This window comes from Callithrix jacchus, chromosome 1 (assembly GCF_049354715.1).
Source record: "Callithrix jacchus isolate 240 chromosome 1, calJac240_pri, whole genome shotgun sequence".
Lineage (NCBI taxonomy): Eukaryota > Metazoa > Chordata > Mammalia > Primates > Cebidae > Callithrix > Callithrix jacchus.
The window spans coordinates 77,095,455-77,113,234 of NC_133502.1; the positions used below are offsets into that span (position 1 = coordinate 77,095,455).

Consider the following 17,780-nt stretch of genomic DNA (forward strand, 5'->3'; position numbering starts at 1 on the left):
ATTCAGTTTCAGAGAACTTAATCAGAGCCTATTTTATTTTCACTGGATACCGAATTCAATATTGACAGCTCTTTCCCTTCAGCACTTGAAAAATATGGACCACTTCCTTTTGATATCTGTGGTTTTTAATGAGAAATTCACTCTTGCTCAAATTGCCCTTTCCCTACAGGTAATGTGTCATTTCTCTCTACTGTTTTCAGGTTCTATTCTTGAATCTGGATATTATAAATTTTATAATATATCTAGACATGGATTTATTTGAGGTTTTCCATTCGGAGATTTGGTCAGCTACTTGAATCTGTACATTTATGCCTTTTACCAAATTTGGGAGGTTTTCAGCTATTATTTCTTCATATCTTTTTCCGATCTCCCATCCTACTTTTTCATCCTTCTAGGACTGATGAAATGATTGTTGGCTGTTCTGTTATTGTCCCACTGGGTCCCTTAGGCTATATTCAGCCTAAGAGAATTGATGAAACAATCATTTCATCAATTATTTATTCTATTGTTCAGATTGGATTATTTCTATTTATGTATCTTACAGGTAACTGAGGTAACTGATTCTTTTCTTTGGATCTCCATTCTGCTGTTGAAGTCATCCAGTGAGGTTTTTAATTTCACTTACTGTATTTTTTGGTTCTAAAATTTTCATTTTGTTCTTCCTTATGCCTTCTGTTTCTTTGCTGAGAATGTATATATTTCTACTTGATTCAAGACTATTTATAGTTGCTTGTTGCAACACTTTTAGTTGGCTACTTTAAATCCTTGTCAAATAATTCCAATATCTGATTTATCTCAGTGTTGCTATCTGTTGATGCTCTTTTCTTACTTGATTTGAGCTCTTCTTGGTTCTTAAGATGATGAATAATTTTGGATTTATTCGGGACATTCTGAATATTATGAGATTTGGTTTTCTCTTTAAATCTTCTATTTTAGCCATTGTTAACATATTTAGGTTTAGAGTGCATGTCTTAAGTCTATTTTTATGGGCTGTAGTTAAAATTCAACTTAGTTATGAAAGTCATTGCAGTTCTAATCTGGTCTCTTTCATTTTTATGCTACCCAGAAGCCAATTTGAAACCTGGAGAGTACTCCACAACCTGAAAGCTTTTTCTTGTTGATTTTGATAGATTTTATACATGGGCTGCTCATAGGTGTGCCCAGGGCATCATACACATATTTAAAGGACCCTTTTTTATATAGCTTTCTCCATAATCCCCCCTCCATTTTCTATTGGAAGGAGAAAGTGGGAACTTCTTTGCTGTCATTCACTTAATTTGGGGTAGGGTTAGTCAATGCAGTCTCTACAATGCCTGCTGGAGAGGTAAGGGGGTGCTATACCTCTCTTTGAGCTAATACAGTTGGGATGGTTGAGAGAGCTCCACTCCACCATCTCAGCAGTCACATTGTTTAGTGAAGAAGGTAAAGGATGCATCTTCTTTCATAGTTTTCACCTCGAGTGTACTGTGGTACAGTAAAGGATTAACTTTGCCCAGAGAGAGATTTGGCTTTTATATGCATCTCCTGGGAGGTAACCTCTAAATCTTTGGAATGTCCTGCAGGCCTTGCTTGGGCCATGCAAGATAATATATAACAACAATATGATTTATGGTTGGAGCTTTAGGCCGCACTGAGTATTCTATGCCAACATGTGGTTTATAGTGGGGTACCTTTGGTCATGCAGTATCAGCTCTGCAGGGGCAGGAGACTAAAATCAGCCACAGTGGGAGTCATTCATGTCTACATAGTCAAGTCTCAGTAAAAACTCTGGGCATCAAAGCTCAAGTGAACTTCCCTAGTTGCCAATACTCCATGCGTATTATCATCACACATCATTGCTGGGAGAAATAAGTGCTGTCCATATGGCTTCACTGGGAGAAAACCACTGGAATTCACACCTGGAACTCTCCTTGACCCTGCACTAAGCACATCTTCCCTTGGCTGATTTTAATCTGTATCCTTTCATTGTAAAACTAATGTATAACGCCATAGCCATGAGTTTAATGGCTTTTCTAATTTCTGTGAGTTCCAGTGAATTATGGAAACTGAGGGTGGTCTTGAGGACCCTTGACTTGGAATTGGTGTCAGAAGTACAGGTGATCCTGGGAAATTCCTCTGCTTGTAGTAGTTGTCAGAAGTGAGGGTGCTCCTGGGTACTTCTGAACTTAGTAGGTGTATATAGTCAAAAGGTCCCAGCCTGCATTGCTGCTCTATTCCAAATTATTTGGCTAGAATGTGTGTGCTTTGGGGAGGCCTTTTTTTGTCTGTGCCCATTGATTTTTTTCAGGTTGCAAGCTGCTGTAGTGTTCATTTGGCAGTATGTAGGAGCTCCCTCTCTCCCTGTAAGCAATCCTAGGGAACTCACTACTGTGTTGTTTTTTAAGTCCTTAGGTTCTACTTTCTTTTCTCCACCAGTGAGTCTTCTGATACATGCTTTATGTATTTTTCTAGATTTTTAGGTAATTAGCAGGAGGAATGGGGTGGAATGCACTCTTTTTTTTTAAATTTTTTATTGCATTTTAGGTTTTGGGGTACATGTGCAGAACATGCAAGACAGTTGCATAGGTACACACGTGGCAGTGTGTTTTGCTTCCTTTCTCCCCTTCACCCACATTTGGCATTTCTCCCCAGGCTATCCTTCCCCACCTCCCCCTCCCACTGGCCCTCCCCTTTTCCCCCCAATAGACCCCAGTGTTTAGTACTCCCCTCTCTGTGTCCATGCGTTCTCATTTTTCATCACCCGCCTATGAGTGAGAATATGCGGTGTTCACTTTCTGTTCTTGTGTCAGTTTGCTGAGGATGATGTCCTCCAGATTCATCCATGTCCCTGCAAGCGACACAAACTCATCATTTCTGATTGCTGCATAATATCCCATGGTGTATAAGTGCCACATTTTTCCAATCCAGTCTATCATCAATGGGCATTTGGGTTGATTCCAGGTCTTTGCTATTGTAAACAGTGCTGCAATGAACATTCGAGTGCATGTGTCCTTATAGTAGAACGATTTATAGTCCTTTGGATATATACCCAGTAATGGGATTGCTGGGTAAAATGAAATTTCTATTTCTAAGGCCTTGAGGAATCGCCACACTGTCTTCCACAATGGTTGAACTAATTTACACGCCTACCAACAGTGTAAAAGTGTTCCTTTTTCTCCACATCCTCTCCAGCATCTGTTGTCTCCAGATTTTTTAATGATCGCCATTCTAACTGGCGTGAGCTGGTATCTCAATGTGGTTTTGATTTGCATCTCTCTGATGACCAGTGACGATGAGCATTTTTTCATATGATTCTTGGCCTCATATATGTCTTTTTTGTAAAGTGTCTGTTCATATCCTTTGCCCAATTTTGAATGCGCTTGTTTGTTTTTTTCCTGTAAATCTGTTTGAGTTCTTTGTAAATTCTGGATATCAGCCCTTTGTCAGATGGGTAAACTGCAAAAATTTTTTCCCATTCTGTTGGTTGCCGATTCACTCTATTGACTGTTTCTTTTGCCGTGCAGAAGCTGTGGAGTTTCATTAGGTCCCATTTGTCTATTTTGGCTTTTGTTGCCAATGCTTTTAGTGTTTTGTTCATGAAGTCCTTGCCTACTCCTATGTCCTGGATGGTTTTGCCTAGATTTCCTTCTAGGGTTTTTATGGTGCCAGGTCTTATCTTTAAGTCTTTAATCCATCTGGAGTTAATTTTAGTGTAAGGTGTCAGGAAGGGGTCCAGTTTCTGCTTTCTGCACATGGCTAGACAGTTTTCCCAACACCATTTGTTAAACAGGAAATCCTTTCCCCATTGCTTGTTTTTGTCAGGTTTATCAAAGATTGTATGGTTGTAGATATGTTGTATTGCCTCTGATGCCTCTGTTTTGTTCCATTGGTCTATATCTCTGTTTTGGTACCAGTACCATGCTGTTTTGATTACTGTAGCCTTGTAGTATAGTTTGAAGTCCAGTAGTGTGATGCCCCCCGCTGTGTTCTTTTTGCTTAGAATTGACTTGGCTATGCGGGCTCTCTTTTGGTTCCATATGAAGTTCGTGGTGGTTTTTTCCAGTTCTGTGAAGAAAGTCAATGGTAGCTTGATGGGGATAGCATTGATTCTGTAAATTACTTTGGGCAGTATAGCCATTTTCACGATGTAGATTCTTCCTAACCATGAACATGGACTGTTTCTTCATCTGTTTGTGTCCTCTCTTATTTAGTTGAGCAGTGGTTTGTAGTTTTCCTTGAGGAGGTCCCTTACGTTCCTTGTGAGTTGTATTCCTAGGTATTTTATTCTTTTTGTAGCAATTGTGAATGGCAGTTCGTTCTTGATTTGGCTTTCTTTAAGTCTGTTATTGGTGTAGACGAATGCTTGTGATTTTTGCACATTGATTTTATATCCTGAGACTTTGCTGAAGTTGCTTATCAGTTTCAGGAGTTTTTGGGCTGAGGCGATGGGGTCTTCTAGGTATACTATCATGTCGTCTGCAAATAGAGACAGTTTGACTTCCACCTTTCCAATTTGAATACCCTTTATTTCTTTTTCTTGCCTGATTGCTATGGCTAGAATTTCCAGTACTATATTGAATAGGAGTGGTGAGAGATGGCACCCTTGTCTAGTGCCGTATTTCAAAGGGAATGCTTCCAGTTTTTGCCCATTCAGTATGATATTGGCTGTTGGTTTGTCATAAATAGCTTTTATTACTTTGAGATATGTTCCATCGATACCGAGTTTATTGAGGGTTTTTAGCATAAAGGGCTGTTGAATTTTGTCAAATGCCTCCTCTGCGTCAATTGAGATAATCATGTGGTTTTTGTTTTTGGTTCTGTTTATGTGGTGAATTACGTTTACAGACTTGCGTATGTTGAACCAGCCTTGCATCCCCGGGATGAATCCTACTTGATCATGATGGATAAGTTTTTTGATTTGCTGTTGCAATTGGCTTGCCAAAATTTTATTGAAGATTTTTGCATCTATGTTCATCATGGATATTGGCCTGAAGTTTTCTTTTCTTGTTGGGTCTCTGCCGGGTTTCGGTATCAGGATGATATTGGTCTCATAAAATGATTTGGGAAGGATTCCCTCTTTTTGGATTATTTGGAATAGTTTCAGAAGGAATGGTACCAGCTCCTCTTTGTGTGTCTGGTAGAATTCGGCTGTGAACCCATCTGGAACTGGGCTTTTTTTGTGTGGTAGGCTCTTAATTGCTGCCTCGACTTCTGACCTTGTTATTGGTCTATTCATAGTTTCAGCTTCCTCCTGGTGTAGGCTTGGGAGGACAGAGGAGTCCAGGAATTTATCCATTTCTTCCAGGTTTATTAGTTTATGTGCATAGAGTTGTTTGTAATATTCTCTGATGATGGTTTGAATTTCTGTGGAATCTGTGGTGATTTCCCCTTTATCATTTTTTATTGCATCTAATTGGTTGTTCTCTCCTTTCTTTTTAATCAGTCTGGCTAGTGGTCTATTTTGTTATCTTTTCAAAAAACCAGCTCTTGAATTTATTGATTTTTTGAAGGGTTTTTCGTGTCTCAATCTCCTTCAGTTTAGCTCTGATCTTAGTTATTTCTTGTCTTCTGCTGGGTTTTGAGTTTTTTTGATCTTGCTCCTCTAGCTCTTTCAATTTTGACGATAGGGTGTCAATTTTGGATCTCTCCATTCTCCTCATATGGGCACTTATTGCTATATACTTTCCTCTAGAGACTGCTTTAAATGTGTCCCAGAGATTGTGGCATGTTGTGTCTTCGTTCTCATTGGTTTCGAAGAACTTCTTTATTTCTGCCTTCATTTCATTGTTTATCCAGTCAACATTCAAGAGCCAGTTGTTCAGTTTCCATGAAGCTGTGCAGTTCTGGGTTGGTTTCTGAATTCTGAGTTCTAACTTGATTGCACTATGGTCTGAGAGGCTGTTTGTTATGACTTCAGTTGTTTTGCATTTGCTGAGGAGTGCTTTACTTCCAATTATGTGGTCAATTTTAGAGTAGGTGTGATGTGGTGCTGAGAAGAATGTATATTCTGTGGATTTGGGGTGGAGAGTTCTGTAAATGTCTATCAGGTTTGCTTGTTCCAGGTCTGAGTTCAAGCCCTGGATATCCTTGTTGATTTTCTGTCTGGTTGATCTGTCTAATATTGACAGTGGAGTGTTAAAGTCTCCCACTATTATTGTGTGGGAGTCTAAGTCTTTTTGTAGGTCATTAAGAACTTGCCTTATGTATCTGGGTGCTCCTGTATTGGGTCCATATATGTTTAGGATCGTTAGCTCTTCTTGTTGTATCGATCCTTTTACCATTATGTAATGGCCTTCTTTGTCTCTTTTGATCTTTGTTGCTTTAATGTCTATTTTATCAGAGATGAGAATTGCAGCTCCTGCTTTCTTTTGCTCTCCATTTGCTTGGTAAATCTTCCTCCATCCCTTTATTTTGAGCCTCTGTGTATCCTTGCATGTGAGATGGGTTTCCTGGATATAGCACACCGATGGGTTTTGGATTTTTATCCAATTTGCTAGTCTGTGTCTTTTGATTGGTGCATTTAGTCGATTTACATTTAGGGTTAATATTCTTATGTGTGAATTTGATACTGCCATTTTGATGCTAGCTGGCTGTTTTGCCCATTAGTTGTTGTAGATTCTTCATTGTGTTGATGCTCTTTAGCATTTAGTGTGATTTTGGAATGGCTCGTACTGGTTGTTCCTTTCTATGTGTAGTGCCTCTTTCAGGAGCTCTTGTAAAGCAGGCCTGGTGGTGACAAAATCTCTGAGTACTTGCTTGTTCGCAAAGGATTTTATTTTTCCTTCACTTATGAAGCTCAGTTTGGCTGGATATGAAATTCTGGGTTAAAAGTTCTTTTCTTTAAGGATGTTGAATATTGGCCCCCACTCTCTTCTGGCTTGTAGTGTTTCTGCTGAGAGATCTGCTGTGAGTCTGATGGGCTTCCCTTTGTGGGTGACCCGACCTTTCTCTCTGGCTGCCCTTAGTATTTTCTCCTTTATTTCAACCTTGTTGAATCTGACAATTATGTGCCTTGGGGTTGCTCTTCTTGCGGAATATCTTTGTGGTGTTCTCTGTATTTCCTGCATTTGAGTGTTGGCCTGTCTTGCTAGGTGGGGGAAATTTTCCTGGATGATGTCCTGAAGAGTATTTTCCAGCTTGGATTCATTCTCTTCGTCACATTCTGGTACTCCTATCAAACGTAGGTTGGGTCTCTTCACATAGTTCCACATTTCTTGGAGACTTTGTTCATTCCTTTTTGCGCTTTTTTCTCTGATCTTGGTTTCTCATTTTATTTCATTGAGTTGGTCTTCGACTTCAGATATTCTTTCTTCTGCTTGGTCAATTCGGCTATTGAAACTTGTGCATGCCTCGCAAAGTTCTCGTATTGTGTTTTTCAGCTCCTTTAATTCATTCATATTCCTCTCTAAGTTATCCATTCTTGTTATCGTTTCCTTGAATCTTTTTTCATATTTTTTTTAAGGTTCTTAGTTTCTTTGCGTTGATTTAAAACATGTTCTTTTAGCTCACAAAAGTTTCTCATTACCCACCTTCTAAAGTCTAATTCCGTCATTTCGTCACAGTCATTCTCCGTCCAGCTTTGTTCCCTTGCTGGTGAGGAGTTTTTGTCCTTTCTAGGAGGTGAGATGTTCTGGTTTTGGGTGTTTTCCTCCATTTTGCGCTGGTTTCTTCCCATCTTTGTGGATTTATCCACCTATCATCTGTGTAGTTGCTGACTTTTCAATTGGGTCTCTGAATGGACACCCAGATTGTTGATGATGAAGTATTTCTGTTGCTTGGTTTTCCTTCTACCAGTCTAGCCCCTTCTCTGTATGACTGCTGAGATCCACTCCAGGCCCTGCTTGTCTGCGGTGCACCTATAGCAGCTGCGGAACAGTGAGGGATGCTACCAGTTTCTTTTTCTTCTATCTTTGTCCCAGAATGATGCCTGCCAAATGTCAGTCTTTTGGATATAGAGGGGTCAGGGAGCTGCTTGGGGAGACAGTCTGTACTTTATAGGAGCTCAATTGCTGAGCTGTGAGCTCTGTTGTTCATTCAGGGCTGTTAGGCTGGTATTTTTAATTCTGCTGCAACAGAACTCATTAAAAAAAACCTTTTTTTCTCAGATGCTTTGTTTGGGGGGGGTTGGGCTTTATTTTTGAGTGTCCATTGTGCTGTTCTGCTCAGCTAGGAGGCAGTCTAGTCACTATTTGCCTGCCGAGGCTCCGCCCTGCTGGTGTGAGGTTTGCCCTGTTGCTGCAGGCTCTGCCCTTCTGCTGCAGTCTCCGCCCTGCTGTCACGGGCTACGCCCTGCGGCGGAGTCTCTCTGTTTTAGCGGGTTGCCTCGGCAATGGCAGGCTGCATCAGCAATGGGCGTGTACCTCAGTAGGGGTGGGTTGCCTCGGTAATGGCAGACGCCCATCCCCCACAGAGCTGCGCTCTCTGGGAACCTCTCCACCAGGAGCGTTTGGAATCGCTGTTTTGTTTGTCACACTGCACTACCCCAAACGCTGTGTCCCTGGAATCTCCTGGGCTGGCTCACTGTCCAAGTCCCGTTCAGTCTCAAGTTCAGCCCTCTCAAGTCTCAGGTTGCCAGTTCAACAGGGCACCTGGACCAGTTCGCTTTGTGTGGAGCACTGTGTAGCGCTGCTGCACTAAGGCGCGGGCCGCCGCCACACCAGCTGCCGGCTACACCAGCCAAAACCTCTCCCTGGCATCCCGCATCTCTTTTGTACCTGGGAATCTCCTTGTTCTGTGGGCAACAAATATCCGTCTGGAAATGCGGCCCTGACTCACCCTCTTTGCGCATGCACCGAGAGCTTCAATCCTGGGTTGTTCTCACAGCGCCATCTTGAGTCCTCCTCCTGGACTCTTTTTTTGTTTTGTTTTTTTGTTAGAACCAGAAATCTCAATCCTTGCTTTTAACTTGAATATTTAATGCATTTACACTTAATGTAATTACTAATATGCTTGAATTTATATATACTACCTTTCTATTAGTTTTTACCTATTTTTTCATTTTTTTCTTGACTTTATATATTACATAATTTTTTTACTTTTTTTCCTTTGTTTATTTGTTACAATTCTTCTACTATTTATTTCTTACCCTAGGTATTAAAACATCCATCTTTAACTTATTTTATCTCCCTAATAATGCTAGGATACTAAAATACTTTAATTCTATTTATTGCCTCCCACTTTTGCATTATTATTTCCATGAATGTAATTTTTGCATATATTTTAAACCTCCCAGAATAGTACTGTTGCTGTTTTGCATAGTCAGTATTTGCACTTTTGTAAAGAGGTATTTGAAGAGCTTCTTGAATCCTAAGAGTTGATGTCATTCATAGCTATTACTTCTTCAAATATTGCTTCTTCCTTGCCCTCTCCTCTTTAACTCCTCAGACTCTGATAGTTTATGCCTATTTACTATGTCACACATGTTCCTAATGTTCCTGTGGTTTTTTTTTCTTTTAAAAAAAAAAATCTCTGCTTCAGTTTGGATATTTTCTATTTACTTGTCTTCCATTTTAGTAATTCTGCATTTTGCTGTTAAACCTGTATAAGGACTTCTTAATTTTAGATACTGGATTTTTCAACTTTTGAACTTTGGTTTGATTCTTTATTATAAAAACCAATTATCGAAAGATATTCATCTTCTCATCTAACTCCAATTCTCTGTGTAACTGTTCCTTTTTTTTTTTTTTTTTTAGAAAAATATGTTTCGTTGAAACCTAACAAGGTAATTTACATGGAGAGATACTTGTTTCTCTTTTGAATTATCGTTAGGTTAAAACATAAAATTACTAAGAAAAATTTAGATGCTCATCGTTCCCATCTTAGATTTACTTTCACTATGAACTTTATACATTCTTTTATTTTGAGACAGAGTCTCACTCTGTTTCCCAGGCTGGAGTGCAGTGTCTCGAACTTGGCTCACTGCAGCCTCTGCATCTCAGGTTCAAGTGTTTCTCCTGCCTCAGCTTCCTGAGTGGCTGAGACTATAGGTGTGCACTACCACGCCTGGCAAATTTTTTTTAGAAATAGAAAAACTGTTTCTATTGAATTTTTCTTTCTCTGATTTTGGATATGTGGTCCTATATTTCTGTATGTATAGGATTTGTTTGTTTCAAACACCACGTATAAAAAGTGGTAGGCAGGGCTTATACCTGGGAGACTGAGGTGGGCAGATCACTTGAGCTCAAGAGTTCAAGACCAGTCTGGGCAACATGGTGAAACCCATCTCTGCAAAAGATAAAGAAATTAGCTGGGCATGGTAGCATGTGCCTGCAGTCCCAGCTACTTGGGGGTGCTGAGACAGGATGATCACTTGAGTCCAGGTTGAGGCTACAGCGAGCCATGTGCATGCCACTGCACTCCATCCTGGATGACAGAGCAAGACCTTGTCTCAGAAAAAAAAGAAAGAAAAGATGCAGAGGATCTGAATGGTGTTATCTTTCTCCACAGAGGATTCATCTTTTCTTATGTCAGCAAATGGAGGGAAGGGAGAACATGTACATCCAGTCAGGCACAGTGTTGAATCAAGGCCAGGTTGAAGCTCTGCTAAGATTCCATTTACCTCTGGATCACCCTGACTACTGAGAATCTTCAGCTGAGAGCCCTTCTGTCCTCTAGAGACCCTCCTCCTGATAGATGCCCAACTGTTTTCTTAAAGATACTAGGCTTTTGCTTTGCTCTTCAAAGGCTATTTGCTTACATTTTTAGTCTTCTGCCCTGTATGCCCTAGAATTCAGCAAATATCCAGAGAAGAAAACTGCCATGTTCTTGAGTTACATTGGTTTCTCTGTCACCCAGCTGCAGCCTTCTACTGCATTCTCCAGTAGATAGGACAAAATGAGAATCCAGGACAAAAGCTGGATTCTCCTCACCTTTTGTCCACACCCAGAATTGGTAAATGCTCCACTGTCAAATGGCTGCACTAATCAGCCTCAGTCTTGAGTATCCTCTCCAGTCTTAGCCCCTACATTTCTTGTTACCTCGGCAGCTTTCCAGTGCTTTAAAACAGATTATTTCAGTATTGCATCTGGCATTTACTGTTCATTCTTGAAAGAAGCACTGGACTACCAAGCTACTGTATCCCATCTGGAAATGGCAGTGCCAGAAAACAACCCTCCCCTTCATACATCACACAGTTTACCGTTTAAAGTGTGCCATGTATTGATTGTTAGTATATTCAATCAGTTGTACAACCATCATTATAATCAATATGAGACATTTTCTTTATCATCCTGATGGGTGTGAGGTAATACCTTATAGCTTTAATTTGTATTTCCCTAGAGACTAATGATGTTGAGCATCTTTTCGTGTGCTTATTGACTATCAGAATATCTTCCTTGGAGAAATGTCTGTTTAAGCTTTTTACCCATTTTTAAAATAATGTTGTTGTTGTTGAATTGTAGAAGTTCTTTACAGTATACTGTTTCACAGTAAAAATAAAGGCCTATCTTATTTCCATTCTGTAATCTCTATCCTTCACATTGAATAGTTTTGTTTTGTTTTACAGGAATCAGTTTCATTCAAGGATGTAACTGTGGACTTCAGCAGAGATGAGTGGCAACGATTAAACATTGCTCAGAAAAGTCTGTACAGAGATGTGATGCTGGAAAACTATTTCAACTTGATCTCAGTGGGTAAGCACAGCTCTGCTGGGTATACAGTAGGCTGCAGCTAATTGAGTATTATTTTTTTCTCAGTAGAATTGCTGAAGTCTGTGTTTTCTGAGGTATGTGGGACTTCTAAAGACTACAGGACATCTAAAATGTGTAATGGTTTTGTCCTTATTTCGTCCCATGTTCTTAATTTTTTTTGGGTAGCGTGAATATTCCTCTGTTCCCAGTGAACTTTTCTAGAAAGCAAATGGAATGCTTCATTGTGTATGGCCTCTGAAACCAAGTCCTCTATCATCTCCTGTTAACAGGGTGTCAAGTTCCCAAACCAGAAGTCATCTTCAACTTGGAACAAGAAGAGCCATGTATGTTGAATGGTGGGATCTCCAGTCAGAGCTGTCCAGGTTAGACGGGAACCAAGAACATGGTAGACAGTATGACTCAGCTGCATTTGTACTGGGAGAGGCTATGCACAACTTTGCACAACTTTGATATGTCATTAATATGACTTTTAGAACTGCTTTGATAGAGCAGTTATTGGACAAGGACCCTTGGATATCTAAATGCTAACCCCACTTAAGACCCCTTCTCATATCAATGCCTTCTTTGCTTGGCTTTTTAGGAGAGAATGTGCCACAATTACCGGTTCTCTTGATCATGTCACAACCTACTTTCTAGAGTCCTGCTTTTTTGCTTCTCTCTTTCCCTAGAAAAGTTTTATTCTTTTTTTATTCCATCAGAGTCTTAGATCATTTCCTTTTGCATTCAAATACTCACAGATCTACTTTCTTAAAAAATTATTGTGCATATCATCATCAATGTGTTTATGGCTCCCCACTTATTTATTCTTTTCAATCCTTACTCTCCATACTCATTTTTATCCTCCCAAGAGGCAACTGTTCTCATATACATGACATGTTATGCCACTTATCCTTGAATTTGTGGGCTATTTGTAAAATCTGAGTTGTTGGTATTGTGAATTACAATATCCTAATCAGTTTTTTTTCTCAAATTGGTCCATGTTGCAATGTATTTTTCTAATTGCTACATATCATCTGTATTGCACATATATACCACGTTTTACTTGTCCAGTTTTTCAGCTACTACAAACAGTACTGCAATACATTTTTTCATGAATTATTCTTATTGGAGATGAGACTGTCTTAAGGAAGAGGAGTGGGATTACTTTATCGCTGAGTATACTAATACTTAATATGATGAGATACAAGCACATCATTTTCCAGATTGGCTGTGTCACTCTACAATACCTGGAACTTTGTACAAGGGTATTAGGTTCCCCACATCCCTACCCATACATACCTGGTATTATCCAAATTTTTAATAATTTAGCTAATCTGATGGGTTTTACATTCTAATTATTATTTAATTTGTATTTCCATATAAAATACTTTGAACATCTCATTCTGTATCATTCCTTTTTGATGTTCAACTGCTGACATTTTCTAAGCCTCACCCTTCTCTTTTTCTGCCCCACACCTGGACAAACTGAGACAAAAGCCCATGTGTTCGTTCCATTGATGCTCGTGGGAAATTCCAACTACATAAGGGAATAATCAGCCCAGCCCCACCCCACCCCCTGCCATAAACCCCCCAAGACAGTCCTTTCCTTGCTTACTCTAGCCCCATTGGGAATTGATTGGAGCTGTCCCCAGAAAGCCTCATTATGTGAGTAATAAGTCTTTTTATACCCTCTTACTGTGTGTGTCTTATCATCACTCTTGACATCTGAACCAGGTTTGAGGTCAGGTCCATTTCTCCTTTGCAGGTCATTTACAGCTGGGACAGTGAGCAGAATGTCCAGCCAATGACCACCCTCACAGCTAGCTCTTCCTAGCTGGTTATACTGCCTTCTGGCAAGTGTGCACTTCTCCTCTGTCCTATACATAACCAACTGACATTAGAAGTTATCATGGACATTTAGAGACAGGTGTAAGGGCTTTGGGCCCTCCTTAAAGTTGCCCTGGGCCATGTGTCTCAGCCTAGACCTATCTGTGTCTCAGATTATGTGTCTCAGCTGCAGCATAAGCGCTGAGTGATAATTGGCTCATGGGAACAACTTTTACTCTGTCACTGTTCTTTGTGTATCTCAGTCAGGCATTGGCCCTGTTGTATATAGCATTCAGGAGAAAGACCAATACCTTGTGCATATCAGCTTCTGGCTGTTTGTGTGAAGGAAGACAAGATACAATGTAGCATGCTAAAAGCAGGTGGCTTGTTTTTCAAAATGTTGTCATCCTTTCTTGTAGTTTTTTACTTTTCCCTCTAATCTGTCTTCTCAGATCATTCATTCTGCTCGTCTACTTACTATTCTCATTTAGAAAACACCACTTACCTCCCAGTCATATCACCTACAACCATGTCTATTTTCTCATGCCTGGATTATTCTAATCCTATTTGTATGTGATAATCCCATTTTTTTCTTTTTCAATATTTCATCTCAGATGCTACTGATAGATTTCATTACTTAAAACATTGTGTGCTGTGTTTATCCTGTCATTGCTACATGGAACAAAACTAAAGTTACTACTTACTAGCTAACATGTGACAGATTCTCCTCTCAGTAGGTTTGTAATCTAGAGAAAGAATGTGGCCTTATCTTTGCAACTCACATTTGTCCCTGTTTTCTGTGACCATTTCTACCCCATTTTAACATTTTCTTTAATGCTCCCTCTTCATTGAACCCTTTGATTATTTGCAATATATCTGCCTATTCAAATTTTACACATATTTTGACCAGGCATGGTGGCTCATGCCTGTAATACCAGCACTTTGGGAGGCCAGGGCAGGCAAATCACCTGAGGTCAGGAGTTCAAGACCAGCTTGGCCAACATGGTGAAACTCTGGCTCTACTAAAAGTAAAAAAATTAGCCAGGCGTGGTGACATGTGCCTGTTATCCCAGCTACCCAGGAGGCTGAGGCAGGAGAATCGCTTGAACCTAGAAGGCAGAGGTTGCAGTGAGCCAAGACTGCACCACTGCACTCCAGTCTGGGCAGCAAGAGCAAGACTCCATCTCAAAACAAAAAAAAAAACAAAAAAAGACAAATAATACACAAATTTTGTGCTCAGCTTTCACTTACTCCTTGACTTGGACCTATTGCAGCATACAACCTCCAGAAATTCAGAGAAACCTACATTAAATTATATAATAACTGAGCCTTTTACCCTTGTACATTAAAAAACAAAGTTTCTGTAGAAAATAGTGAAATTATATTCTTGAATTTGTGTTATAGGCAGAGGAGGTCATTTTGCTCTATTTCAGAAAAATTTTTAAATTTTTCTTCTAGGAGCAATTCAAAGGGCTAGGGAAACTAATTGGAAAGAGAGAATAACTGCATGAAATCTTGAAAATTTCAGTCTTTGTGCATTATACATTTGCTAACATGCACATCTATGCCAATTCAAGTATAAATATGAGTGGTTCAGAGTATCTTTTTGTTGTTTTTTTTTTTTTAAGTTAAAAGAGAGAGCCTCTCTAGAGTTGTGGTGAAATTTGAAATTAGTTTTTAAAGCAGAGAACCCCAGATGATTAATGAAGAACAATGAATTTTGAATAGAAACAAAAGATCAGAAAAAGGAAGATTAAATGAAGAAAATGAAAAGACTATATATTTAGATTCGGTAACAAAATAGATTGCAGTGTTCGTCCCTTTTCTATGGCCATAATGCCAGGCAACTCTGTTTCCATGGCCATTCAGGGACAAAGTTTCTAGAAAGTCATTGTACCACCATCCCCTAGGGCAGGGGCTGACAAATTTTTTGTAAAGGCACAAAAGTAAATAGGCTTTGTGGATCATATGGCTGCTGTTACAACTACTCATTTCTGCAGCTGTAGTCCTGAAAAAGCTAGAAAATATATCAATGAATGTGTGTGGCTGTGTTCCAGTAAAAACTCTGTAGACACTAAAATTTAAATTTCATATAATTTTCACATCATGAAGTAGTATCCTTTTGATAAATTTTTTGGCCATTAAATGTAAAATCTATTCTTAGGTCTCATGTAGGGACCTGGATTTGGCCCAAGGGCTTCAGTTTGCTGACCCCTGCTTTAGGGCATTGCCAGCTTCGCAGAACTGGTTGCTGCCAACTTGGAATATACTGGTGGGAAAAGAAGAGGTTTGTGGGAGACAAACCCACTTTCTTGAGACATTGGCCTTATCACAACAGATACGATTTTTACTCCCACTGATTAGTGAAAAAGTGTTACTTAGTCCTACCTAGTGACAAATGAAGCTGGACAAACCTAGTGTTGTGAGGCAGCCATGTACTTTGCTACAAGCTTAAGATTGAAGGAAGGACATAGGTTTGATAGACAACTTCTCTTCCTCTGATGTCTGGTTCTTTCCTATTACATCTTCTACTAGATGCATTTATCATATCAGTACCCCAAACTAGGGATGAAGATTTGAACCATAGGCCAGGTACAGTGGCTCATACCTGTAATCCCAGCACTTTGGGAGGCTGAGGCAGACAGATCACTTGAGGTCAGGAGTTTGAGACCAGCCTGGCCAACATGGTGAAACCCCATCTCTACTAAAAATACAAAAATTAGTATTTTTACAAATACATGTATGGGGTCACACACTGGTAGTCCTACTTACTCATGTGGCTGAGGCAGGAGAATTGCTTAAATACAGGAGGCGGAGGTTGCAGTAAACCAAGATCACACCATTGCAGTCTAGCCACTCCAGCCTGGCTGACAGTGAGGCTCCATCTCAAAAGAAAATAGACCAATTGATATATAGAGTTGATTCAAGCAAACAGAAAAATGAGAGAGTCTATATGAATATAACAAATATTCAGATGAGACTTTGGACTGATAATTTAAAAAAGAAATATAACAAATATATATATATACATTTTACTGTTTACTGTTTGGCTAACTTAGGATGATTAAGCTATCATGATTTTACTATAAGCACTAATAAATTGGTATTTAGGGCACAGTGGATCATAGAGAAAATGCAAAACAGGAAGATTGTGAGGGCTTACAGATTAAAGATAAGAATCTAGACTCAGAAATACTTCTTTTAAGCCACAGAGTTTGTTCTTCTGAAACCTCACTCACTATGCAGTTCTACTACACTTGCACCAAATTGAAATTTCTTCCCCAATTACTAAACATTTGATTTAGGCAAATTACTGAATTCTTCTATGGCTCAGTTTCCTCATCTGTAAACTAGAAACAATAATAATACCAACAGCAAAGCGTTGCAATAAAGTGCTTTTTGTTTTTGTTTTTAAGAGACAGGGTCTCAGCTGGGCCTGGTGGCTTACACCTGTAATCCCAGCACTTTGAGAGGTCAAGGCGGACAGATCATTTGAGGTCAAGAGTTCGAGACCAGCCTGGCCAATATGGTGAATCCTTGTTTCTACTAAAAATATAAAAATTGGCCAGGAATGGTGGCATGCACCTGTAGTTCCAGCTGCTCAGGAGGCTGAGGCACAAGAATCCCTTGAACTCAGGAGGTGGAGATTGCAGTGAGCCACGATCTCGCCATTACACTTCAGAGCCTGGGCAACAGTGAGACCCTGTCTCAAAAAAAGGAAAAGAAAACAGAGAGACAAGGTCTCACTCTGTTTCCCAGGCTGGAGTGTAATGGTGCAAACGTAGCTTAATGCAGCTTCAGACACCTGGGTTCAAGTGATCCTCCTGCTTCAGCCTCCTGAGTAGCTGGGACTATAAGCACATGCCACTGTACCCCGCTAATTTTTTGTTTTATCTGTAAAGATGGGGGTATCACTATGTTACCCAGGTTGGTCTCATACTCCTGGACTCAAGCAATCCTCTCATCTCAACTTCCCAAGTCCTGGGATTACAGGCATGAGCCAGCAACGACATCTGGCTGGGATAAAATTTAGGTCAATTAATATAGAACTTAGAACAGCATATCTAAATGGTATTGTTTATCATGTCATAAATGTATTAATATTATTACTGTATATCATTGTATTTATTATATAAATAGATTATTATACCTATATATTTATGTATATTTTATATGTTCATGTACATTTGTTATACTTACATAGCCTGTCTCATTTCCCTGTTTTTGCCTTGGATCAACTGTGTGTATCAGTTAGTCTTATTTTTTTGTGTGTGTGGAAACAGTTTTGCTCTGTCACCCAGGCGAGAGTACGGTGGCACAATTTCAGCTCACTGCAGCCTCTGCCTT

The 17,780-nt window shown here is 39.7% G+C and overlaps 1 protein-coding gene across 16 annotated transcripts in view; it reads left to right on the plus strand.

The window, feature by feature from the left end:
- ZNF484 (zinc finger protein 484) overlaps positions 1-17,780 on the plus strand; it is a 38,850-nt gene that overhangs the window by 12,179 nt on the left and 8,891 nt on the right. For 10 of the 16 annotated variants that reach the window (XM_035300156.3, XM_035300185.3, XM_008992298.5 and 7 more), the window contains 2 exons: positions 11,483-11,609; positions 11,897-11,989. In XM_035300156.3, the coding sequence (XP_035156047.2) occupies positions 11,483-11,609; positions 11,897-11,989 (220 nt within the window). Of the gene's footprint in view, positions 1-9,671; positions 9,701-11,482; positions 11,610-11,896; positions 11,990-17,780 lie in introns of all 16 variants that reach the window. The other 6 variants (XM_078365652.1, XM_078365698.1, XM_078365710.1 and 3 more) reach the window with 3 other exon arrangements.